Raw genomic sequence first — 25,404 nt, forward strand, 5'->3', positions numbered from 1 at the left:
GGGGGGAAGGGGAGGGAAGAGATCTTAGTTGTATAAGTTGGGGACTGAAGGCCGAGCTCCAAAGCAGCCTTTTCAGTCTGCTCTGGCCTAGTCATTAATAAAAGTGGGGCTGACAACTGTGTCCTTCGAGAAGCTGAGTGGCTTGGAGTGGGTTGTGGGCTCTGTATCTCCCCTGCTGGCTGAGTTTTCTTGGCTGTAAAATGATGGTTCTTTTCAACATTCAAGGAGCACCTGCTCAATGCTGTCTGTCCTCCTTACCGGGGCCTCTGAATTAGAAGTCACATTCTCTGCCTTTAAGGAATTGCAGGAGTAGGAGAGTGAAACAGGGAGAAAAGTGGCCTTGGTTGGTGCCTCGCGTGGCAGGCACACACCGTATCATGTTGAATGATCAGAGCAGTCCTGCCTCCCATTCTCCAGATGGGAAATCTGAGTCTTAGAGAACCCAAGGCAGAGCTGCAATGTACACCAGGGTGGTGGCTGGGGATGCCCGCCGACCACACGTGGTAGGCTTCTCAGGAGCCTGGGGGACAGCAAGGCCTTTGATGGGAGGTGATGGTTGGGCACCTCATGTAATAGGGAGTGAGCGTGGAGGAGTGTGATGAGCAGTTCTGCCTGGCAGGAACGAAGAGCATGTGTGGGGGAGCCCTGGCAAGGATCGCACAGGAGAGCGTGTGGATGGAAGGGCTTGACCTTTATCCTCCGGGCCTGGGGTGGGGGGGTGCCTCCAAAGACAGTGGAGAGAGGGACAGCCTCAGATTCTGCTTGAAGTCCCCGTGAGATGGGGAGAGGTGCACCTGAGCGGCCGGAGGCTGCTCTGTGGCCGAGGTGAAGTGAAATATGTGGCCGATAAGGAGAAAAATGTCACCGCCCTTCTTTTCTTCCCACCCATGGTATGTGGGGAAGGGCGAGGGTGGCTTGGCCCCGTGGCAGTGATTGAAGAAGGCTGACACTTTTCCCAGCGGGGGTCAGCCTCCAGCCTGCGATGTGACTTTGTCAGAAGCTGTTTGGGTCCTGCCCATCGGCTTCCTGTGGGCCGCTCGACCCAGTTGTGATTTTACATGTAGGGAGTGCCTTGGTGGCTGCCCCTTGAGGGCTGGAGAACTCTGGCACGAAGTTGGCGCTGAGCAAATGTTTGTAAGCGAATGGTGGGGCAGACCCTCTGCCCAAGGCGCGTCCCACGGCGGGAGGCGATGGGAGGGACCGAGCAGTAGCTGAGTGTAGCAGCCGGCCTTTGCCCATCCTCAGGCAGACCCCATCTTCCTGGGGGAAGAAACTTTCCCCTCCATGCCTTGGAAACCAGGTGGGGGGCTCCTGGGAAGCCTGGCCTTGCCATAGTCCTGGGCTTCTCGCCGGGTTCACAACTCTCCCTGCCGCCCCCCTCCCCCTGCCCCCTCGGTGGCAAACAGTGGCTGCCTTGTTCCCGGTCCCATAGAGCGGCCCTGTTCTCTGCACACTAAAAATGGAAACCCCCAAGCTATTTTGGGAGCAGAGCCCAGCCGGGCTGTGGCCACAGCTCTTCACTGGACCTTCCTCCAAGCCTTACGCCCAGCCCTTCTCCCTCTGGGCCACCCTCAGGAGCACCCCGCTGGGGGGGCCTCGGCTGGGAGGAGCCAATCTGGACCCTGGGAAGCTCTCGGAGGAGCACCAGCAGACTGGCAGCCGGGTGGCAGGAGGGGCCGGGCCATGTGGCCTGGACACAAACAAGCAGGAATAGCGTCTCACAGCTTGCCAGTCCCCAGCGCTTTACCCACCCTGGTGCTCCAGGCTGGAGACCAGCCAGGTTTTAGCAAGGTGGTGTCATGGTTTCCTGGTCTCCCCAGGCTTCAGATGGAGCCTGCAGGGACGGGGATTGTGAGGAGAGCAGGCCCTTAAGGTCTGGGAAGTTTCAGGGGATGTGGGGTACACGTCTGGTGACTTCCTCTAGGACCACCCCCTTGCCCCCTCCACCTCCCACTCTGCTCTGACCTGCAGGAGAGGAAATAGCAAGAGATGATGGCCTGGCTTCCAGAGCCCTCGAGGACTTAGGGCTCGAACCAGGGAAGTGTGTGTGAGTCTGTCTGTGTGGGGTCTGGATGTGGGTGGTGGTGTGTATGTCTTGGGTGGGTGGGTAAGTGTGTCTTTGTGGGGTGTGCTTCCGGGTATGTGTCTCTGGCTCGTATGTACAGGCGGTGTGTGCATGCATCTAGGTGTGTGCTCGCACCCATGTCTTTGGGTGTCGGTGTGGGCATGCAGGGTGGGTGGTGTGTATGCTTCTTGGTGTGTGGGAGCATGAGTGTGCTTATGTGCTGGTGGCAGCCTGGGGCAAGGCTTGACCCGGGCCTGTGGTCAGGGCATGTACCTGGGCGCCCTGAGAGGGCAGAGTTTGGGCAGAGGGCAAGAATGGGAGATGCTGAGGGCAGGCTGTAGGGGGGGATAGGACCAAAGTGGGGGCTGGACTGGGCCCTGCCAGCCACGCAGCTTCTCCTTAGCTGCCCTTTCCCAGGCCCCGAGGATGCCTGGTTCCACTGCCCTCCCCCTCCCATGGGCTCCGAGGAGGCGTCCCCTGTGGAATGTGTTTGGTGGCCAAGGGCCAGGCTGGGCCCAGCTCCACTCGCAGACTGGGCAGCGGGGAGGGGTACCTTTGTGCTGGCTCCATGGTGGGGGGCCCACGTGCCTGCCGCCCAGCCCCCAGCTCCATGCTCTGCTCTCTCCCCGGCTAGGTGACTCGCACTCGGGGCATGCCGTTGTCTCCTGATCCAGCTGGCCCTGCCAGGTGAGCCTGGCCTTTCACCCAGGTGTGGGACTCCCACCTCTACTGGGGGCTCTCCAAGCTGGAGTCCAGCTGTTTAGGCCCTGTCCATGGCAGCCTTGACCCCCTCATCTCTCTGGTCTGTTGGTTCTCTGCTTATCACCCTCCTGGATTCCTGAAATCACCCAATTCTTGCCCTGCTCTAACATGCAGGTGGCCCATGGGATCTCACCCTCTCATTTCCTGCCCAGGAAACTGACATCCATGCAGAGGGGCTTTCTGGGTTCCTTCTTCCCATCCCCTGGCTCTCCTGCCCCTTCCAGGCCCTGGTCCCCAGGAGCAGGATGTTTCCCGCATCTCTGCCTCTCTAGCGCCTCATCCTTGGACCCTGTGTTGACAATGGGCAGGCTAGGTGAGGGGTGGGGGTTGCCGGTCTCCTGAGAGAGTGATACAGAGAACGGGCAATGTTGACGTTTCCAGGACAGCGTCTGCTGAGCCCTTGCTAGTGTGTGGTCCTGCGGTCCTCGTAACCGCGGTGCCGTCTCAGCCTGGTCCTCGCTGGCTTGGGAGGGGCATCTTGGCATTGGCACAGCCCTCTCTCACCAGTGGTCCCACGGTGCTCAGGCGGCCGCCCGAGCCCTGCTCAAGCTCTCTATCTCCCTGCCAGGTGACCATGCCTGCCCTCGGCCTAGCTCTCCTCCAGGCGCTCTGGGCCGGGTGGGTCCTCGCCCTCCAGCCCCCACCACCGACGGCTTTCACCCCCAACGGTACGCGTCTGCAGCACCTGGCTCGAGACCCCACCTCAGGCACCCTCTACCTCGGAGCCACCAACTTCTTGTTCCAGCTGAGCCCCGAACTGCAGCTGGAGGCCAACGTGTCCACTGGCCCGGTGCTGGACAGCAGGGACTGCCTGCCCCCTGTGATGCCGGACGAGTGCCCCCAGGCGCAGCCCACCAGCAACCTGAACCAGCTGCTCCTGGTGAGCCCGGGCGCCCTGGTGGTGTGTGGCAGCGTGCACCAGGGGGTCTGTGAGCAGCGGCGCCTGGGGCAGCTTGGGCAGCTGCTGCTGCGGCCAGAGCGGCCAGGGGACACCCAGTATGTGGCCGCCAACGACCCCACCGTCAGCACGGTGGGACTGGTGGCCCAGGGCCCGTCTGGGGAGCCCCTCCTGTTTGTGGGGCGAGGCTACACCAGCCGAGGCGTGGGGGGCGGCATCCCGCCCATCACCACCCGGGCCTTACAGCCCCCGGACCCCCAGGCTGCCTTCTCTTACGAGGAGACGGCCAAGCTCGCCGTGGGCCGCCTCTCGGAGTACAGCCATCATTTCGTGAGCGCCTTCGCGCGCGGGGCCAGCGCCTACTTCCTGTTCCTTCGGCGGGACCTGCAAGCTCAGTCGCGAGCCTTCCGCGCCTACGTGTCCCGCGTGTGCCTCCGGGATCAGCACTACTACTCCTACGTGGAGCTGCCCCTGGCCTGTCAGGGGGGCCGCTACGGGCTCGTCCAGGCTGCGGCCGTGGCCACGTCCGCAGAGGTGGCCCAGGGCGAGGTGCTCTTCGTGGCCTTCTCCTCGGCCGCTCCCCCGACCGTGGGCCGACCCCCATCGGCAGCTGCCGGGACAACTGGCGCCTCGGCACTCTGCGCCTTCCCTCTGGATGAGGTGGACCACCTTGCTAATCGCACCCGTGACGCCTGCTACACCCGGGAGGGCCGTGCGGAGGATGGGGCTGAGGTGGCCTACATCGAGTATGACGTCAACTCCGACTGTGCTCAGCTGCCCGTGGTAAGTCCTGGTGCTGGCCAGCCCTTCCCTCTCTCTGAGGCCACTGGGCAGGCATGTACTGGTCAGGTCGGTGGATGTTAAGTGATTCCTTTGTGTCTGGGCGATGGAGGGGTACCTTATGGTAAGAGTGGCCTTCAGGGGGGACAGAGACCAGCTGTGCAGGGCTGCGCTTGGACCTGGCACCGAAGGGATGGCATCTGTGTAGGTGGACTAAAAGGGTGTTTGAGGGTCTAGGGTATGGGGCAGGGACCCAGAATGTGGCGAGGTTGGACTCTATTGTTTAAAGTTTCTTGAGAGAGAGAGGCAAGTGAGGTTCAGACTTGTTGAGACTTGTTTGACTCTCGTCTCAGGATGGGTGAACACTTCCCAGATGGTGTTAGTGGTAAAGAATCTGCCTGCCAATGCAGGAGGCATAAGAGATGCAGGTTCAATCCTTGGGTGGGGAAGATGTCCTAGAGGAGGTATGGCAACCCACTCCAGTATTCTTGCCTGGGAAGTCCCATGGACAGAGGAGCCTGGTGGACTACAGTCCACGGGGTTGCAAAGAGACAGACCTGACCGAAGCGACTTAGCACGCTTGCAGGTTGGATGAAAAGGGTAGAAGCTGCAAATAGGGAGACTGACTCAGTGAGAGGTGGAGGGGACCCAGGTTAGTGGACGTGGAGAGAAGGATGCAGGCTGGAAGAAGTTTTGGAAGAATGGTCCGGGGGAAGGCTTGTGAATGAACTGGAGGAAGCAGCTCCCAGTCCAGGGATGGGAGAAAATGGGGCCCCCAGACATGTGGGGATCACAAGAGGTGATGGAGCTGCTGCAGAATGTGGAGGGAAACCACTGGGGCAGGACCAAGGATGCGGCTGTGGGAGAGCCCAGAACTGGCAGAGATGCTGGGAGAGGGGATGGGGCTGTTTAGGGAGGATGGAGGGGACCTGGGGAGGGCCTAGCTTGGGCTTCTGGCTGCCTGCAGGACACTCTGGATGCATATCCCTGTGGCTCAGACCACACGCCCAGCCCCATGGCCAGCCGTGTCCCCCTGGAAGCCACGCCGGTTCTGGAGTGGCCGGGGGTCCAGCTGACAGCCGTGGCGATCACCGTAGAAGATGGACACACCATTGCTTTCCTGGGTGACAGTCAAGGGCAGCTGCACAGGGTGAGTCCACAGGAGGTACTGGACCCTGCCTCAGATCTGGAAGGGACGGGCTGCTGGGGACCCAGCCTGGGCAGAGCTATGCCTGGGACCCCCTGGGGCTACCACGTGAGATCTATTGTGTGTCTCTGGCCCCAGGCTGGGGGAGATGACCTATGTTCCTCTTTCTGGGGCCAGATGTCGTTTACCCGAGATACCCCCACTCCCACCCCCGGTTTGGGTGGTAATGACCTGTACTGCCTAGGAGGAAATTCTACCTGTAAATTACTTTACTGGGGAGAGCAGGGCGGGTCTTGGGCCTCAGACCCTGTGGTCTCTGATCTCAGGTCTACTTGGGCCCAGGGAGCGATGGCCAACCGTACTCCACGCAGATCGTCCAGCAGGGGTCTGCGGTGAGCAGAGACCTCATCTTTGATGGGGCCTTCGAGCACCTGTATGTCATGACCCAGAGCATGGTGAGTGCCTGGCGCCAGTCGGGGGGGCGTGGCTGCTGGGAGGGCCCTCTGGGGAACCGAGGCCCTGTATGTGGGGGAGCCGCCGGCACTTGGATTGCCGGCCTCAAGTCTTCTTTGCTGCTGTAGCTTCTCAAGGTTCCCGTGGCCTCCTGTGCTCGGCACCTGGACTGTGCGTCCTGCCTGGCTCGCAGGGACCCATACTGCGGGTGGTGTGTGCTCCTCGGGAGGTCAGTGCCCCCCCCATCCCCACCCCAGCCCCAGCCTTCCGCCCGCAGTGCTCCTAGTCTCTTGCCCTGTCTCCAGGGTTCCCTGTCCTTGGCCCTTGACTCTCCACCTTTGACCCTTGGATGTGCCAATCCCATCCTCCACCCTGACTTGCCAGGCATGCCATGGCCCCTTTGAGGGTCTTGCCCAGGTCCCTAGGATTGTAGGTGTCCCTGCCCCGTGAACTGTCAATGGCCCCATGAGGGTCACAGGTGGACACTGGTCCTTCTCGTCCAGGTGCAGTCGCCGTTCCGAGTGCTCTCGGGGCCGGGGGTCAGAGCGGTGGCTGTGGAGTTTCCAGCCTGAGCTGGGATGTCTGCGCGTGGCAGCCTTGAGTCCTGCCAACATCAGCCGTGAGGAGAGGAGGGAGGTGAAGACCAGAGCAGGCGGGGCCCTGTTACTAACCCAGGCTGGGGGGGGGTGCTTGTGACCCCTGGGGACTGGTGGCCGCAGGTGCCTGCCCACACCGGGTGCCTGTACACGGAGCCTGATCTGCTGCCCGGGGGCTCCAACGGTGTCCCGGCCTCTCTTGGCAGGTTTTCTTGTCGGTACCTGACCTGCCCCCGCTGTGGCCAGGGGAGTCTTATTCCTGCCACTTCGGGGAATCCCAGACTCCTGCCCTGCTGACCAGTTCTGGGGTGATGTGCCCCTCCCCAGACCCGAGCAAGGCCCCAGAGCTGCCAAGAGGAGCCGGTGGGTGAGAGAAGGAGCCCCGCCGTCTTCCCATCTTGCTCCAAGGGGTGTGATGGGGATGAGGTGTGAATGCAGGCAAAACACCCTGAGGCGGTGCCTTTCTCTGCATCCTCCATCTGCTCCCGGGTCCCCTCAAGTCCCTCTTTCCTACCCTGTGTACTGTGTTCCCGATCCTGGGTGCCCCTTTGGAGTGCTGATCGCAAACCTGGTGTGGTCTCGGGTCCGGGTGCCCCTCGCCCGCCCTCAGCCCAGCCACTCCCCTCTCTGCAGACCACGTGTCCGTGAGCATGGAGCTCAGGTTTGGCGCCGTCGTGATCGCCGAGGCTGCCCTCTCCTTCTACGACTGCGTGGCCATCACCTTGCTCCGCCCGTCGGCACCGTGAGTCCCTCACCCCGACCCCCAGCCTCCCCCCGACCCCGGGCCGCCCCGTGGCGCCCCCGCGCCCCCATGGCTGTGCTCTGTTCAGGTGCCAGGCCTGCGTGAGCAGCCACTGGGGGTGTAACTGGTGTGTCTGGCAGCACCTCTGCACGCACAAGGCCTCGTGTGATGCCGGGCCCATGGTGGTCAGCAGACAGGTGAGCCCATCGCTGTGCTGGGTGCGGGGGTGGGGGGGCGGGGCATGGGGGTCCCCGTCGTGAGGGTTTCTCTGTGTGTCTGCTTGCCCCAGGTGCTCCTTTAGGAGCATCTGAGTGGCTGTGTGGTACTCCCCGGAGGATGGCTGTCAGCATCCCACCCATTTCGGGAGAGGCCGTTAGCGGCTGAGAGGCAGGAGAGGTCTGGGCCTCGCGCCCCACCTCAGCACAGATGCCCCCAGAGCCTGCCCTCGCCCCCTCCCATCCCCTCTGGAGAATTAATGGGCTGTTTTTGTCTCTCTTCTCCTTGGTCTCCTTTCCTCTTAACACACCCTTTGCCTGCCTGCTGCCTGCTCCCGTGCCTGCCTGCTGAGTGGCCCTTCCTGTCCCTTCCTGTCCTTCTCTGCCTCCCCCTCCAGAGCCCGCTTCTCTCCCCGGCCCCTCCTGCCCGAGATGCACCCACCTCCTTCCCACCCACAGCCCCCCAGGCCATGGTCACCCCTGCCCCTGACACCTTGCCTGTGGACACTCCTTCCGTAGCCTCCGATGTCCCCCCCAGGGCCAGGCCTTCCCCACTCAGCCCCTGGGGGCCATGGGCAGGAACCGGCCCCACCCCTGCCTCGGCTCCCATGGAGTCGCCTCTTCCCGGGGACCCTCCTCCTGCCCCTTCCAGCCCCCAGAGCACTCCTGGACCCACCATGCCCACCCCCTCGGCCTTAGGACCCCTGGCCAACCCCGAGGACCTGCCGGCCTCACACCCACCACCCTCTGAGGCAGCGGCCCTGCCCCCCGCCCTCGCGGAGCCTGGCCCCGAGGCCCTCCCCTCGACGGGCCCCCGGGACCACCCCCCCGGCTCTGCCCCCGCCACCACTTTCCCAGGGGCCGCTGGCTCCACGAAGCCCGCTCTGGACTGGCTCATGAGAGAAGGCGGCGAGCTGCCCGAGGCGGACGAGTGGACGGGGGGTGATACGCCCGCCTTCTCCACTTCCAGCCTCCTCTCAGGTGACGGAGACTCTGCTGAGCACGAGGGCCCTCCCGCCCCGCTCATCCTCCCGTCCAGCCTTGACTACCAGCACGACTCCCCTGGGCCCTGGGAGCTGGTGAGACCCGGCCCGGGAAGGAAGCCTCAGGGAGGGCGTGGGGGCCCACCTCGTGATTCTGCCGGTGAGGGATGGGGCGGAGGTGGGGTCTACCGCCTCGCACTGGCCCGGGCTCCCCGGGGTTCTGCCTGGGGAGGGGGCACTGTGACGGCGGGCGGGCGCCATAGACCGCCTTGCGCTTGGGGCCGCAGGAGGAAGCGACCTGGGGGGCAGCCTCCTGCCCCTGTGTGGAGAGCGTGCAAGGCTCCAGCCTGATGCCGGTCCACGTGCAGCGAGAAGTGCGACTGCTGGGCCGGAACCTCCGCCTCTTTCAGGTGCGTGTGGCCCGTGTACGGGTGTTGCCGTGGCCTCCTGTGTGTGTGTGTGTGAGTGTGTGTGTGTGTGTGTGTGTGTGTGTGTGTGAGTTGCTCCGTCGTGTCCAACTCTTTGCAACCCTGTGGACTACATCCATCCACCCTCCTCTGTCCATGGCATTTCCCAGGCGAGAATACGGGAGTGGGTTGTCATTTCGTCCTCCAGGGAATCTTCCCCACCCAGGGATCGAACCCAGGTCTACGCTGTTGCAGTCAGATCCTTTTTTTATTTTGGAACAGTTTACTGTGCACAGAGAGGCAGGGCTCAGTCCTTCCTGACTGCCGCTTTCCTCATCGCGGCTGGAACGTTGCTCAGCCCCTCTCTTCATCGTAGCACGGATGCATGTCCCCACCCTTTTCTTGATCAACTTGAGGGCCTGCTTCTCCTTGGAGACCGTGAGCAGCTCCCTGGCCCGCTGCTCATAAGGAGCGAAGCCACACGCCTCCCGGGCCGTGTCCCGCGTGAACTGGGTGTGTTTGTTGAGTCGTGTGCGGCGGCAGCAGCATGCCTTGGCTCGCTCACGTCATTGGCCACCTCGTGGCCCTTGTTGAGGCCCATGGCCACGGGGTAGCGCAGAGCCACGGCTGTTATCCTTCAGGGGCTGCCGTGCGAGAGTGCAGGCAAATTCTTTACCGTCTGAGCCGCCAGAGAAGGAAGCAGTGGCCGCCTTGGCTGTCGGCGAGCTGAACACAAGTCCCGGGGAGGAGGGGGAGGCGTGACCTCAAGTCTCGATCCCAGCCCAGGGACCGTGCTGGGGGCTCTGCGGGGCTCACCAGGCCCAGCTCCTGAGGCTGCCCCCGCCACCGTGTCCTCTGCCCCCAGGACAGCCCAGGAGACCATGAGTGTGTGATGGAGTTGGAGGGCCGGGAGGTGGTGGTGGAGGCCCGGGTCGAGTGTGAGCCGCCTCCAGATACCCGGTGCCACGTCACGTGCCAGCCTCACCAGGTGCATACCCTGAGTCCTGGGCGGGCAAGGGCACGTGGGCCACAGGCCGGCTACCGAGCTCGCTGGCTGCGCCGCGCTCACCCCAGCCCACTCTGACCACGTGACCCCGAGGGAGTCCTGGTACCCCAGCTCTGCCCTCTGACCCTGTGCCCCGGGGGATCCTGTACCCCGCCTCTGACTTCCACCTTTGTGTTCCCACAAAGGGAACACACACTTTGGTCCTTTCTCTGGCCACCCTCTCCTCAGGCTCGGTGGCTCCCCTGACCCCGGGCTCTGACCCCACTCCCGTTTCTGCAGCTCAGCTATGAGGCTCTGCAGCCAGAGCTCCACGTGGGGTTGTTCCTGCGCCGGGCCGGGCGTCTGCGCGTGGACAGCGTGGACGGGCTGCACGGTGAGACACCTGGGGCTGTGGGGACCGGCTGGAGGCAACAGGGCTGTTCCCGGCCTGCCTGTCACTCTCGTCTCTCCACCCCGCAGTGGTGCTGTATGACTGTTCCGTGGGCCACGAGGACTGCAGCCGCTGCCAAACCGCCCTGCCCCAGTACGGCTGCGTGTGGTGCAAGGGGGAGCGTCCCCAATGCATGGCCCGGGAGGCCTGTGGCAAGGCCGAGGCTGTGGTCACCCAGTGCCCAGCACCCGTCATCCACTCGGTGAGTTGAAATACCAGTGCATCCCTTCGAGGGTGTGGGGCTGCTGTGGGTTCAGGGGGCGGAAAGGTGGGAGAGGCTGGGGCTATCTCTCAAGGCTGCCAGGGGTCACCAGGTGTGTGGAGGTGACCATCCCTGTCCTGGAACAGGTGGAGCCACTGACCGGGCCTGTAGACGGCGGCACCCGGGTCACCATCAGGGGCTCCAACCTGGGGCAGCACGTGCTGGACGTGCAGGACACGGTCAGAGTGGCTGGAGTGCCCTGTGCTGTGGACGCCCAGGAGTACGAGGTGTCCAGCAGGTGAGCGGGCTGCACCAAGAGGGGCAGGGGGCACCCCGTGGGCGCCACGGCTGGCTTTCCGGCTGAGCGCCGTCCACCCGCAGCGCGTCTGCCCTCCCCGCTCCCCGCTTCCCTTGGCTCTGCTCACAGCGTCTCAGGGCTGGGGTTGCTGTGGAGGCCTTGGCTTGGTGCACGAACCTGCAGCCCAGTCCCTGCCCAGAGCTGACAGGCGGCTCTGCTTCCCGGCTCAGCCTCAGTGTTCTTAGCTGGCTTTCCAAGTGACTATGGACATAGCTGTGGCAGCAGCCGCCTCGGATCCCAGACAGCTGTGCTCCGGGGCTGACCTTCCCACCCTCTGGCTCTTCTTCCCCAAGCACTGCCCCGGGCGGGCTCCTCAGTGGGAAGGTTGACTTGTGACACATTTGCTGAGTACCGGGCTCCCGGACCCCTGCCACCTTCCCGGAGCTTGTGGCTTACAGGCTGGTAGTTACAGGGTCCCAGAGGTACCCAGAACGAGGCCAAGGAGACATCTCTAAACCACAGGTCCCCAACCCGCCGGATGTCAGGGTTTCCTGGAGAGTGGGTCCAAAACCCCCAGGGCAGATCCTCAGACCACCTCCCCCACTTCCTGCAGAGGTCTGCATCTGTAGGCCCCATGGTCTGATTTTCAACAAGACTTTCCTAGAGCTTGTCCTTGCCTCCGGAACGTACTAAATGTACCGTGACTAACAGTTTGGGGTGACTGTTAATGATCCCAGGACCACGAGACTAAAGTCGTTTCTGGACTGATGTACAAAGTGATCAAAATGCATTCCAGCCTCTCCTGGGGAGTTCACACTTCAGTTGTTTTGTTCCCTGGGGGTGTTTGCAGTGACCGTGATGATGTCAGAGTCCAGCCACTGCAGGCTTCACATTCTGGAGAGTAATTGGGCCCAGTTACTTCTGTTTCCTGGCTGAGAACTTACATTTCTTAGATTGTTCACTTTCCTTTCACGTCCAACCCCAGACCTGACTAGAGGCATCCGGAAGTTTTTTAGGGGGGAGTCAAGTTTATATCACCTTGGTGTTTTTGTTTTTTTTTAAATATATGTATATATATACACACATATTACAGGCTTCCCTAGTGGCTCAGATGGTAAAGAATCTGCCTGGAATGCTGGAACTGTGGGTTCGACCCCTGGGTTTGGAAGATCCCCTGGAGGAGGATCATGGCAACCCACTCCAGTGTTCTTGCCTAGAGATTTCCATGGTCAGAGGAGCCTGGTGGGCTATGGTCCATGGGGTTGCAAAGAGTTGGACATGACTGAGTGACTAACACTCCCACACACACACAAACTTATTTAGCTGTGTTTGGAATCTTCCATTGTGATTCATGGACTCGTGGACTCTCTAGTTGTGGTGTGCAGGCTCAGAAGTTGCATTGCACGAGTTTAGTTGCTCTGAGACCTGTGAGATCTCAGTTCCCCAACCAGGGAATGAACCGGCATCCCCTCTGTTGCAAGACAGATTCTTTACCACTCGACCACCAGCGAAGTCCCAAGGTATCACCACCTTGTAACTGATGCTGTGCCCCGCGGTGAAGGCCGCCAGCCAGGCCCGCTCAACGCTCAGCTCACCCCTGCCCCCAGCATTACAGGGTCCCTTGGTAAATCTGTGCCCCATGGAGAGAGAAATTCTCCTCCTCAGAGGGGTCTGGAGTTGAACTTGAAGGTTCGAACCACGAATATTAATTCTCAGATTTAATGGCAGAGCCTCCTGGCAAGCTGTTAAGGAATTTGTTCCAAACCAGGAGAAGAATCTGTCAGTATCGGGAGCAGGGGGACCACCTGACGTAGTGGGGCAGGGAGGGGGCGGCCGGGTCGGTTTGAGGGGTCCTCAGTGTGGCCCAGCACCTCAGCTTGTCGTGTGCCCACAGCCTCGTGTGTATCACCGGGGCCAGCAGGGAGGAGGTGGCAGGCGCCGTGACGGTGGAGGTACCAGGAAGAGGACGCGGCGTCTCAGAGCACGACTTTGCCTACCAGGTGCCCGGCTGCCCAGTCCCCACCCACTCGCTGCTGACAGGCCACCCCCTCACGTGGCTCCTCCCTGCCGCCTGGTTCGCCTTCCTGGGGCGCCCCACCCCAGGGCCTTCTGATCTACGTCCGGCTCCCTCTGCCTCCCCGTTTCTGGCCTCCGGCCTGACTCTATCTCCCTTTCCCCTTCCCACAGGACCCCAAGGTGCAGTCCGTCTTCCCGGCCCGAGGGCCCAGAGCTGGGGGTACCAGCCTCACCCTGCACGGCTCCAAGCTTCTGACCGGGCGGCTGGAGGACATCCGAGTGGTGGTGGGCGACCAGCCTTGTCACCTGTGAGGGCCGGTTCCTCATCCTGCAACCGTCCTTGTGCCCCGGGGAGAAGATGGAGCGGGTGGCCTGCTGGGGAGAGGAGAAAGGGGGACGGGGACCGAGTCGGGAGGCAGCCAGCCCCTCCTGATGCGACCTTGCTGGGGGGCAGGGGGTGGTGGTGTGCAGTCTCCGGAGTCACCCATGGAGACGGCAGTCAGCTCCGAAGGGCAGTGAGCTGAGGCCCAAGCAGGTCTGTCCTGCAATCCCCCGCCCCACTCCGGTGCCCGCTTTGGCCCGGCCTGCTTACCCCTGCTCCCTCCCTTCCCCAGGCTGCTGGAGCAGCAGCCCGAGCAGCTGCGATGTGAGACCAGCCCACACCCCACGCCTGCCACGCTCCCTGTGGCTGTGTGGTTTGGGGCCGCCGAGCGGAGGCTTCAGCACAGCCAGTTCGAGTACACGTCGGACCCCAATGTCACGTCTGCCAGTCCCACCAAGAGCTTTCTCAGGTGCTGGGCCAAGGGCACGGCTGTGTAGCTTGTGGCAGCGAGGTCTTTGCAGCTCCAGTCCTCGGGGCTTTGCAGGGCTCTAGTAGGGCCTTCATCTCCCCCGGTGCTGGTGGGGAGAGGGGTCATGGGGCTATGGGTGTGTTCTTCAGTAGCGCAGTTGTGTCGGACTCTTTGCGACCCTATGGACTGCAGCACGCCAGGCTTCCCTGTCCTTCGCCATCTCTCAGAGCTTGCTCGAACTCATGTCCACTGGGTTGGTGCTGCCATCCAACCATGTGGTCCTCGGTCACCCCCTTCTTTGGGGTTGGGTTGGGGCTGACCTAACGTCGGGGCCTGGGCTGCGCCCGAGGCTCTCATGAGCCACGAGTGGTTCCTGGGCTGTGTTTTCAGCGGAGGCCGTGAGATCCGGGTCTGTGGCCAGAATTTAGACGTGGTACAGACACCAAGAATCCGCGTGACCGTGGCCACGAGAGCATCAAGGCCGGGCCCGGGGCCTGAGCGGAGGCGCCGAGTGGTCCCAGAGACAGCGTGCTCCCCCGGCATCTCCTGTGGCGGCCTTCATGTAAGACCCCCATGGGCGTCTCCCGCCTGCTCTGGGCTCGCCGTCACCCAGCTCAGCCCTGGATGGCCGTGGGGGGCGGGCACCAGTGGAGGCTGTGACCTCCCCCTTTGCTGGCCTCCCTCGCTGTGTCCTCAGCGATCTCTCCCCATCCTTCCTCCCTCTGCCCTAGTTTGAGGAGCCTTGCCACGTGAACTCCTCCCAGCTCATCACGTGCCGCACGCCGGCCCTCCCAGGCCTGCCCGAGGAGCCCTGGGTCCGTGTGGAATTTATCCTTGACAACCTGGTCTTTGACTTTGCGACCCTGAACCCCACGCCCTTCTCCTATGAGGCTGACCCCACCCTGCAGCCCCTCAACCCCGAGGACCCCAGCGCGCCGTTCCGGCACAAGCCCGGGAGTGTGCTGTCGGTGGAGGTACTGCTTCCGATGGGGCTGGGTGGGGCCCCGAGACCCTTCACTTTGCTGGGCGGTACTGCTGTGTGTGGCAGGGACGGCACAACCGCAGAGCAGGGGCCGGGGCGTGGGCCCGGCGGCTGCTGAGGGGGCTGGTGGTGGGGTGCCTGGTTGACACACCTGGCCGGGGCTTGGGTCCCGACACGCTCGGTGACAGGTGTCTGAATGACAGTATGCAAATGGCTTGGCACGCGCTGTGGCGGCCAGGTACACAACACGTGCCTGGGCTGACTGCCATGTGGCAGCCTGTCTCGAGCGGACAGATACTTGGTGCGTGTTCTGACACACGCAGTAGGTGGGGACCCTGAAAGGCCATAGGTCGACAGCCCATCATTGCCCACCCATTGAGCCAGCAGGGGCTCTGCTTCTTTAGGTCCCTGGGCAGGATTTGGGCCCAACTTTATGTTCTCCAGACTTTTTAAATGTGTGTGTTTTTTTTTTTTTTTTTTGGTTGTGCTGGGTCTTCGTTGCTTCCTGGGATGTCTCTAGTTGCAGCAAGTGGGGGCTATCTGTCTAGTTGGAGTGTGTGGGCTTCTCATTGCGGTAGCTCCTCTTGTTGCAGAGCACAGACTCTGGGTCTCACGGGCTCAGAAGTTGTGCCATGTGGGCTTAGTTGCTCCACGGCATGTGGAATCTTTCCAGACCAGGGTTTGAACTCATGTCCCCTGCATTGGCAGGTGGATTCCTCTTTTTTTTTTCCCCCACAGATCACTGCATCCTTTTTAAAAGCATTATTTATATTTATTTATTTTTCAAAAATATTTATGAATTTATTTGACTGCACCTGGTCTTAGTTGTGGCATGGCAGGATCTTCAGTCTTTGTTGCAGCATTCAGATTCTTTAGTTGTGACATGTGAATTCTTAGTTGTGGCATGTGGGATCTAGTTCCCTGATCAGGGATGGAACCCGGGCCCCTGGCATTGGGAGCGCGGAATCTCAGTCACTGGACCATCACGGAAGTCCCTATATTTATTTTTGATTGTGCTGAGTCTTCTTTTTTTTTTTTTAAGGCATTCCATGAATGATATTTTATTTTCATTTATTTATATTAATGGAGGCTAGTTACTTTACAATATTATAGTGGTTTTTGCCGTACATTGACATGAATCAGCCATGGATTTACATGTGTTCCCCATCCTGAATCCCCCTCCCACCTCCCTCCCCATCCCATCCCTCTGGGTGATCCCAGTGCACCAGCCCTGAGCACTTGTTTCATGCATCAAACCTGGACTGGCGATCTGTTTCACACTTGATAATATACATGTTTCAATGCTATTCTCTCAGATCATCCCACCCTCGCCTTCTCCCACAGAGTCCAAAAGCCTGTTCTATACATCTGTGTCTCTTTTTCTGTCTTGCATATAGAGTTATCGTTACCATCTTTTCTAAATTCCACATATATGCGCTAGTATACTGTATTGGTGTTTTTCTTTCTGGCTTACTTCACTCTGTATTATGGGCTCCAGTTTCATCCATCTCATTAGAACTGATTCAAATGTATTCTTTTTAATGGCTGAGTAATATTCCATGGTGTATATGTATCACAGCTTCCTTATCCATTCATCTGCTGATGGGCATCTAGGTTGCTTCCATGTCCTGGCTATTATAAACAGTGCTGCGATGAACATTGGGGTGCACGTGTCTCTTTCAGTTCTGGTTTCCTCGGTGTGTACGCCCAGGAGTGGGATTGCTGGGTCATATGGTAGTTCTATTTCCAGTTTTTAAAGGAATCTCCACACTGTTCTCCATAGCGGCTGTACTAGTTTGCATTCCCACCAACAGTGAAAGAGGGTTCCCTTTTCTCCACACCTTCTCCAGCATTTATTGCTTGTAGACTTTTGGATAGCAGCCATTCTGACTGGTGTGAAATGGTACCTCATTGTGGTTTTGATGTGCGTTTCTCTAATAATGAGTGATGTTGAGCATCTTTTCATGTGTTTGTTAGCCATCTGTATGTCTTTGGAGAAATGTCTGTTTAGTTCTTTGGCCCATTTTTTGATTGGGTCATTAATTTTTCTGGAATTGAGCTGCAAGAATTGCTTGTATATTGTTGAGATTAATTCTTTGTCTGTTGCTTCGTTTGCTATTATTTTCTCCCATTCTGAAGGCTGTCTTTTCACCTTGCTTATAGTTTCCTTTGTTGTGCAAAAGCTTTTAAGTTTAATCAGGCCCCATTTCTTTATTTTTGCCTTTATTTCCAATATTCTGGGAGGTGGGTCATAGAGAATCTTGCTATGATTTTGTCAGAGAGTGTTTTGCCTATGTTCTCCTCTAGGAGTTTTATAGTTTCTGGTCTTACATTTAGATCTTTAATCCATTTTGAGTTTATTTTTGGGTATGGTGTTAGAAAGTGTTCTAGTTTCATTCTTTTACAAGTGGTTGACCAGTTTTCTGTGCTGGGTCTTCTTTATTTTGCACAGGCTCCCCCCAGTTGCAGATAGTGGGGGCCACTCTTTGTGGTTGCGGGGCTCAGGCCTCTCATCACAAGCTCCCCCCACGCCTGTTGCATGGCACGTGGGCCCCAGTAGTTGGGGCACAGGGGTTCGGTAGTTGTGGTCCACAGGCTTTAGTTGCTCCGCTGCATGTGGAATCTTCCTGGACCAGGGATTAAATCCATGTCTCCTGCATTGGCAGGCAGCTTCCCATCCTCTGGACCACCAGGGAAGTCCTATTCTTCAGATTTTTAGCTCTGGAGAAGTTTAAGACTTTTCCAGGAAGAGGAAGGCTAGGGAGGGGCAGAAAAGGTCAGGAGGCAGCTTGGAAAACATCATGAGGTTATCACCCATGTGCAGGGCAAGAAGCGCCGAGACACCGTGAACCCTGCTCCTGCGGGTGGGTCTCGGGACTGTCCTTCCCTCATTCGGGGAGATAGGATCTGAGTGACCATCAGCTCCTCCCTTTAGGGAAGAGTTCTGAGTGATCGATCAGTGACCCCGTGTTCCAGGGGGAGAATCTGGACCTTGCGATGTCCAAGGAGGAGGTGGTGGCCATGATTGGCGATGGCCTGTGTGTGGTGAAGACGCTGACCCGGCACCACCTATACTGCGAACCCCCCATGGAGCAGCCCCTCCCCCGGCACCACGCCCTCTGGGAGGCACCTGATGCCCTGCCCGAGTTCACGGTCAGTGGGCAAAGTGCTGGGCTGGGGCGGGCCCTGGGCGTGCGCTGAACTAGCGCTCACAGGGGGCTCCCCTTGCAGGTGCAGATGGGGAACCTTCGTTTCTCCCTCGGCCACGTGCAGTATGATGGCGAGAGCCCCGTGGCTTTTCCCATGGCAGCCCAGGTGGGCTTGGGAGTGGGCACCTCTCTCCTGGCTCTGGGTGTCATCATCATTGTCCTTATGTACAGGTGAGTATAGCCAGGTGTGGCTGGGCTGGGCAGGTAGCAGGGTGGTTGGATTGGGAAGGGGCACAGTAGACCCCTTTCTAGGCAAACCCCTTTCTAGACCCTTCCTAGGGGTCTAGGAGGTGGCAAACGCCTCCTAGAAAGGGCAGGAGACTATTCTGGGCTTTGTGGGCCAGGCGGTCTCAGAAGCAGTGGCTCAACTCTGCCATTCCAGCCTGGCAGCAGCTACAGACAGTCTACAAACACACGAGCGTGGCTGTGTTCCAACAAATCTTTATTTACAAAAGCCGGCCGGGGGGCCAGATTTGGCCCTGTTACAGTTTACTGGTCCCTGGGCTCGGCTGGGTCACGGGTGGGAGTGACTTGCCTGAAATGGGACAGGCTGAATTATTCTAACTAGACCCTGGCTTGCTGGGCATGGCTGCGTTAGACTGGGGTGGGCCCGGGCCTGGTGGGACCCTGCAAGGGCTCAGGCCTACCCTGGCCTTCCCTGCCTTGACCTTGGTGCTGAGCAGGAGGAAGAGCAAGCAGGCCCTGAGGGACTATAAGAAAGTGCAGATCCAACTGGAGAACCTGGAGAGCAGCGTGCGGGACCGCTGCAAGAAGGAGTTCACAGGTGAGGCTGCCTAGGCCCCGCGCCCCAGGGCTCCGCGCCCAGCCTGCTCCCGTCTCCTGGGATCTGCGCCCACACCTGCCTCTTCTGCTCCACAGACCTGATGACCGAGATGACCGACCTCACCAGTGACCTTCTGGGCAGCGGCATCCCCTTCCTCGACTACAAGGTGTATGCCGAGAGGGTCTTCTTCCCTGGGCACCAGGAGTCGCCCTTGCATCGGGACCTGGGTGTGCCTGAGAGCAGGCGCCCCACCGTGGAGCAGGGGCTGGGGCAGCTGTCCAATCTACTCAACAGCAAGCTCTTCTTGACCAAGGTGCCAGCCCCTCTGGCCCCTCCGGCCCGACCCTCCAGGGGTGGGGAGGGAGCCCCCGAGCCCTCCGGTCCCGCCCCTTCTCAGTTCTTCCGTTTCTGAATCTGCCCACCCGTTGTCCCCTCTCCCTGGCGCCAGTTCATCCACACCCTGGAGAGCCAGCGCACTTTCTCAGCCCGGGACCGCGCCTACGTGGCGTCTCTGCTCACCGTGGCGCTGCATGGAAAGCTTGAGTATTTCACCGACATCTTGCGCACCCTGCTCAGTGACCTGGTGGCCCAGTACGTGGCCAAGAATCCCAAACTGATGCTGCGCAGGTCCGTGTGTCCACCAGCAGTCTGGGGGCCGGGCGGCCGGGGACAGCGGGAGCCAAGACCTGAGTCATTCCCTCCGTGTCTGGGGTCTGCCAAATAGACAACCCTGGGCCTCCTCTCCCACCTGCTGACTGCCTTCCCCTCCTCCTTGTCATCCCAGGACAGAGACTGTAGTGGAGAAGCTGCTCACCAATTGGATGTCCATCTGCCTCTACACTTTCGTGAGGGTGAGCGGGGCAGAGGCGGACGGGAGTCCCCTCCAGGGAGGGTCGGGACTCTGACCCGCACGCCCCTGCCCAGCCCGTCCCAAGTCACCTTTAGCCTTCTGTGGCCTGCATCCTGTCCCTCCCCCGTGCTTGTCATCCGCCCCGGGAGCCCTAACTGCCTGCTGCTTCCCCAGGATGCAGTAGGGGAGCCTTTGTACATGCTTTTCCGTGGAATTAAGCATCAAGTGGACAAAGGGCCAGTAGACAGTGTGACCGGCAAAGCCAAATACACCCTGAATGACAACCGCCTGCTCCGAGAGGATGTGGAGTACCGGCCCCTGGTGAGAGAGTGTGGGGTGTGTGTGTGTTTGTACATGCACGCGCGTGCGCATACCTGCCTGCTGATGAGTCAGTCTCCCGTGAGGGTGATCAGGGCGACCACGTGTGATTGTCTGCATCTGGTTGGAGCCAGCCTAACTTCCAGCTGGCTACAGGATAGAGGCTTGAGGGCCAGACCTTGAAGATTCGGGGCTCAGAGGTTCCCCAGGGTTGGAATGGAGTCAGGGTACCCACAGTCAGGGTCTCAGGAGCCGACAGCCCAGGTCCTTGCTGTGTCGGGGCCTGAGTGTCTGCCCGGCCCATGTCTCAGCCAGGGGTGCGGTTGAGCCCATCAGGCTGGGAGTCACCCTGGCAGACCTGCCCATCCTTTCCCTCTGGGTTTGCTTTCCCCTCCGTGCCCTGTGTGGAGTTGCTTTGGGGAAAATCCCATTCAGACTCCACCTCCTACCTGCTCCTCTGGCCAGCTAGCAGGGATTCCACTTCTTACGCAGGTTTTCTTAGGTTTTCTTAGGTTCCTCGGCCTGACCGGCTGAGCCAAGGAGCCTGGGGATCTGAGTGCAGAGGGACTGGTGCTCTCCCATTTTTTTTCTGCTATTCACGCAACAGACGCTAGCGTGCTGGGTGCAGGGTGGAGGGTGCCGCCGTCTGTGGGGAGGCAGGCAGGTGAAGAGACACGAGTGGGTGACTGTGGTGCCTGGCGGTCAGAGGCAGTGGCTTCCTCACGGGTTGTCCCCGTCCTTGGCCTTGACATCTTGGTCGTCCCCTGTGTGCTGTGAGCCCTGACTGCTCCCACATGTCATGCACAGACCTTGAACGCGCTGTTGGCTGTGGGGCATGGAGCGGGAGAAGCCCAGGGTGTGCCCGTGAAGGTCCTGGACTGTGACACCATCTCCCAGGCCAAGGAGAAAATGCTGGATCAGCTTTATAAAGGAGTGCCCCTTGCCCAGCGGCCAGATCCCCGCACCCTGGATGTCGGTGAGGGTGGAGGGGAAGGGTGGTCTGGGTACCCCAAGGCTAGGGCTGGCCCTAGATCCGCTCTGCAGGGTCATTTTATCACCGGGGGTGGGAGGGTGGCTCTGCAGCATGTGGCTCTGCAGCATCTCTGCAGGGATGACCTATTGCCTGGTGAGGGGCCCCTGTTTCTGCTCTTCCGAGAAGTTGGGTGAGGCTGCTCCTCACAGAGGGGCCAGTGCTTCTCAGAAGAGGGGACAGCGTCCGCTACAGGGAGGGTGTTCCGAAAGCGCTGGACCGAGCCTGCCTTGTCTCTGCAGAGTGGCGGTCTGGGGTGGCCGGGCATCTCATTCTTTCCGATGAGGACGTGACCTCTGAGATCCAGGGTCTGTGGAGGCGCCTGAACACTTTGCAGCATTACAAGGTGGGAGGGGCGGGAGCTGAGCGGGGGTGGGGGGCGCGGGGGGGCGGGCTGGCGGCGAGGTCACCAACTGTGGTCAGCAGGTCCCCGATGGAGCAACTGTGGCCCTGGTACCCTGCCTCACCAAGCACGTCCTCCGGGAAAGCCAGGATTACGTGCCAGGAGAGAGTGAGTACCCATCCCCTGGCCCCGCCTCCCCACATCACAGTCCTCTGCCCTTGGTTTGCCCGGTGTCCAGTAATGGGAGGAGGTCCTCTGGGTCTCAGGGTGGGCTTCCCGTCCACTGGATGGGGGGCTAGTGCCCCCACACTGCTGGGTGTTGGCAGGACCCCGGGGGCCTAGGGCAGGGGGCACAGACAAGGGGTGACAAGCTGTAAGGTCTCGGCACAGGGACCCCGATGCTGGAGGATGTGGACGAGGGGGGCATCCGGCCCTGGCACCTGGTGAAGCCCAGCGAGGAGCCGGAGCCGCCCAGGCCTCGGAGGGGCAGCCTCCGGGGCGGGGAGCGGGAGCGGGCCAAGGCCATCCCGGAGATCTACCTGACACGCCTGCTGTCCATGAAGGTGGCGCTCAGGGCGCGGACGGGACCGGCAGCGGGATGGGGGCGGGCTCTGCGGGGCTCGCGTGGAGTCACTGGGCGGCTGAGGCCGGGCCGGGCCGAGGTCCCCTGCTGACCGCACCTCCTGTGGTCCCGCCACCCGCCCACAGGGGACGCTGCAGAAGTTCGTGGATGACCTGTTCCAGGTGATTCTCAGCACCAGCCGCCCGGTGCCGCTCGCCATAAAGTACTTCTTCGACCTGCTGGACGAGCAGGCCCAGCAGCACGGCATCTCGGACCAGGACACTGTCCACATCTGGAAGACCAACAGGTGGGGGCGGGGCGGGCCGGGTGGGCCTGCTCGGGGTGGGGTCCCCGCCTGCCTCCCGGCATGCTGCTCATCGGCCACCCTGCCATTCCCCCCTGCCCCGCCCCTTGCAGCTTGCCCCTGAGGTTCTGGATCAACATAATCAAAAACCCGCAGTTTGTCTTCGACGTGCAGACATCCGACAACATGGACGCGGTGCTCCTGGTCATCGCCCAGACCTTCATGGACGCCTGCACCCTGGCTGACCACAAGCTGGGCCGGGTGAGCCGGTCGGGGTGGGCCGGCAGGGTGTGGGGGGGTGGGGCGGCCTGGCCGGGGATGGACTGTGCTGGACGCGCTCGCAGATTCTGGGCTTTCTGGAGGATGTCAGGGAGGAGGATGTGGGAGGCCTTTGACCCCGGCTCCAGGCCGGGCTTTGTCCCTGGGCTCCCTGGGAGGTGGCCGTGCCTCAGCCTTGTGATGTAGCGAGGGCCGGGGCCACGTGTGCCGATTCACAAGGTCAAGACAAGGCAGCAGGTGCTGGTGGGTGTGGCAGGAGCCCAGGGCCACTTGGCGAGGGTCACCCTGAGGGTGAGCGGGAGCCACTGAGGGCCTGGGGACAGGGCTGGGGGGTCAGACCTGAGAGTTAGGCGGAGCCTCCCAGTAGTCGCCAGTGGACGGACTGGAGCCGGCGTCCAGCAGAAGCTGTGCTGTCCCTGGGATGAGGAGTGGCTGTGTTCAAGCTGGAACGAGAGGGTATTGGGTGGGCAGGAGCTGTGGGTTGGATGTAGGGGATGAGGAAGAAGGAGGGGTACCTTCCGACCCCTGGGCCGCTGGCTGTCGTGAGCATCTCCAGGCTGCCTGGGGTGCTGGATTCCAAGGGCAGCAGAGGAGGTTTCCACCAGCCAGGGCAGTACGAGGGGGAGAGTCCAGGGAGGGCCAGGCGAGCAGGGGTGTGAGGATAGGGGAGCCGGGAAGCACGTAGCGGGAGGTGACCACGGCTGCCTGGGGCCGCAAAGGGTGTAGGCAAGTTGTCAACAGTTGTCAGAACCCAGAGAATCCGTGACTGATACAGGGTCCCCACTGGGACTGCACAGGTACCTGGCGGGGAGGACCCTCGTGACTCCTCAGGCCTGTGATTGGACTCTGCTTAGCCTGGTCCCCTGGGCCGCAGTTGGCCTGGGACCTCTTGAGAGATCTGTCTCTAGCCCTGAATGAAGAAACGAGATGGAAGGCTCCAATCCGTAGAGCTGTCTGTTGGGAGCCGTTTTTTGGTCTGTGAGCTCTCATCACTCTGACCACGATGAGCTGAGACCCACAGGGCCACACCAGGACCCAGGGGTCCCCTCCAGGGTGTGTCCTCTCTGGTGTCCGGGTTCTGACGTTTGATCTTCACACAGTCCCCGCTTCCTGGCAGGACTGCAGGTGCTTCCTGGGTGAGTCAGGAATCGTGCAAACCAGGATGCCAAGTGGTCTCCTACAGAGAGCGGCTGAGAAGCAGGCATCTGGTCTCAGACCCTGGCTCTCAGCAGGCAGTGCAGTCTTGACCTGCCCTCCCTGCAGCTGTAGGATGAGGCAGCAGGTCCCGAGAACGGAAGTATGCTGTCCGCAGCCCCCGGGACAGAACTGGGACTGGAGCCCAGGGCGGTGGTAGAGGATGTGTCTGGTCTTGTTAGATTGTGGGCCCTGGTCAGAGAGAGACCTGCTTCAAATCCCAGCTCAGCCATGCACGAGTGAGATGGTCTGGGGCAATATAATTAAATTTCCGGGTTAGTTTTCTGAGTTTTCAGATGAGTCCGTGGAGAATGGACAGCACATGGAGAAGCAGTGTTAGGGCTCCACGCGACTTGCCGGTTCCCTGCCGGGTCTGGGTGGGGGCACGTGGAGCTGAGATGACCTTGGAGAGAGAGGGGGAGAAGCTCAAGGTGATGATGGCAGAGGTGGGACATCAGGGGAGGGGTGACGGAAGGAAGGAGCTGGGGTGACCAACGGTCCGGCTTGCCTGGGATGGAGGAGGTTTCCTGTGATTCAGGACTTAGTTTTCTTTTAATTTGTGTTCATTTTATTTATTTATTTTCGGCTGTGCTGGGTCTTCCTCACTGTGCGGGCTTTTTCCTGGTTGCAGCGAGTGGGGTGCAGTGTGTGGGCCTCTCGTTGCTGTGGCTTCTCTTGTGGAGCACGGGCTTCGTTGCCCGGAGGCACGTGGGATCTTCCCAGATCAGGGATGGAACCCGTGTCTCCTGCATTGGCAGGCGGAGTCCTTACCACTGAACCACCAGGGGAGGCAGGGGACTTAATTTTAAAACTGAAGCAGTGCTGGGAACAGTGGGACAGCTGGTCACCCTAACAGGGCTCTCATCCTTTGCTTTCGCTGCTCACCTGCTGGCACCCAGGACTCCCCCATCAACAAACTTCTGTATGCTCGTGATATTCCCCGGTACAAACGGATGGTGGAAAGGTACGAGGGAACGGAGTTGGGTCTGGAAGATAACCAGTGGGTGGATGGGTGGGTGTTTACAGCGGAGCCCCCCGGGTGGGCCTGGTGGGGTAAGGAAGGGTTTGTTTCCCTAGTGACTTCTGGGCCGGTAATCTCTGGTAGGTACTACGCAGACATCAGACAGACCATCCCCGCCAGTGATCAAGAAATGAACTCCATCCTGGCCGAGCTGTCTCGGGTACGGCCCTCCTTCTGCTTCTTGGGTTGAGTACAGGCCTTCTGCCCCAAGGGGCCTGCCTGCTTCACACTGCTCCCTTGCAGGGGAGTCCTGGGGCCCCCAAAGAGTGTTCCCGCTGCCTCTGTAAAATACCAGGGCTCCCAGCATCTCATCAGAGAGCGGCAGGGTCTTATCCCAGCAGCTGCCACCTGACTGGACCCAGCTGGGTGCTAAGATGTCTGCAGCCCTTCAGGGTCTGTGGACCATGGTTCCCAGGCAGCGAGGAGGTGGGGATTGAACCTCGGGACCGCCTGGCCCAGCCTATCCACATCCTACTGCTCTGCTTCCTGGGCAGCGTAGACGTGCCCCCACCTACTCCTAAAAGAGCCCCCAGACATGTACTCTGGGGAATTTATAAAAGATGTTAAATCTGAAACCAAGATGATGAAGATCACAGCCACAGTAACAATAGCAGCTACAGTTGGGGTGTTGCTGTGGGTGGGATGCTTCGATTCCCTCTCACTGCACTCGTAGAAGAGCTCTACAAGTTAGGAGAGTTCGACTCCATCGTCCTGAAGAGGAGGCTGAGGCTCCGCGA

At 60.5% G+C, this 25,404-nt stretch overlaps 1 protein-coding gene and 1 pseudogene across 5 annotated transcripts in view; one reads left to right on the plus strand and one right to left on the minus strand.

The window, feature by feature from the left end:
• Positions 1-25,404, plus strand: part of PLXNB1 (plexin B1) — a 31,141-nt gene that overhangs the window by 2,001 nt on the left and 3,736 nt on the right. For 4 of the 5 annotated variants that reach the window (XM_065933792.1, XM_065933789.1, XM_065933791.1 and 1 more), the window contains exons 2-36: positions 2,700-2,752; positions 3,396-4,508; positions 5,473-5,655; positions 5,979-6,107; positions 6,234-6,334; positions 6,609-6,741; positions 6,908-7,064; positions 7,335-7,443; positions 7,532-7,640; positions 8,057-8,737; positions 8,929-9,051; positions 9,914-10,036; positions 10,334-10,427; positions 10,514-10,686; positions 10,833-10,984; positions 12,879-12,984; positions 13,172-13,308; positions 13,615-13,791; positions 14,182-14,353; positions 14,523-14,765; positions 17,750-17,926; positions 18,005-18,153; positions 18,666-18,766; positions 18,862-19,079; positions 19,215-19,393; positions 19,551-19,617; positions 19,791-19,937; positions 20,742-20,910; positions 21,207-21,310; positions 21,391-21,475; positions 21,686-21,870; positions 22,016-22,176; positions 22,287-22,434; positions 24,546-24,610; positions 24,752-24,827. In XM_065933792.1, the coding sequence (XP_065789864.1) occupies positions 3,402-4,508; positions 5,473-5,655; positions 5,979-6,107; positions 6,234-6,334; positions 6,609-6,741; positions 6,908-7,064; positions 7,335-7,443; positions 7,532-7,640; positions 8,057-8,737; positions 8,929-9,051; positions 9,914-10,036; positions 10,334-10,427; positions 10,514-10,686; positions 10,833-10,984; positions 12,879-12,984; positions 13,172-13,308; positions 13,615-13,791; positions 14,182-14,353; positions 14,523-14,765; positions 17,750-17,926; positions 18,005-18,153; positions 18,666-18,766; positions 18,862-19,079; positions 19,215-19,393; positions 19,551-19,617; positions 19,791-19,937; positions 20,742-20,910; positions 21,207-21,310; positions 21,391-21,475; positions 21,686-21,870; positions 22,016-22,176; positions 22,287-22,434; positions 24,546-24,610; positions 24,752-24,827 (6,240 nt within the window). In that variant the 5' untranslated portion in view covers positions 2,700-2,752; positions 3,396-3,401. The remainder of the gene's footprint in view (positions 1-2,699; positions 2,753-3,395; positions 4,509-5,472; positions 5,656-5,978; positions 6,108-6,233; positions 6,335-6,608; positions 6,742-6,907; positions 7,065-7,334; positions 7,444-7,531; positions 7,641-8,056; positions 8,738-8,928; positions 9,052-9,913; positions 10,037-10,333; positions 10,428-10,513; positions 10,687-10,832; positions 10,985-12,878; positions 12,985-13,171; positions 13,309-13,614; positions 13,792-14,181; positions 14,354-14,522; positions 14,766-17,749; positions 17,927-18,004; positions 18,154-18,665; positions 18,767-18,861; positions 19,080-19,214; positions 19,394-19,550; positions 19,618-19,790; positions 19,938-20,741; positions 20,911-21,206; positions 21,311-21,390; positions 21,476-21,685; positions 21,871-22,015; positions 22,177-22,286; positions 22,435-24,545; positions 24,611-24,751; positions 24,828-25,404) is intronic. The other variant, XM_065933793.1, reaches the window with a different exon arrangement.
• LOC136166357 (large ribosomal subunit protein eL36-like) lies at positions 9,356-9,679 on the minus strand (annotated as a pseudogene).

The sequence above is a fragment of the Muntiacus reevesi genome, chromosome 4 (genome assembly GCF_963930625.1).
Source record: "Muntiacus reevesi chromosome 4, mMunRee1.1, whole genome shotgun sequence".
NCBI lineage: Eukaryota > Metazoa > Chordata > Mammalia > Artiodactyla > Cervidae > Muntiacus > Muntiacus reevesi.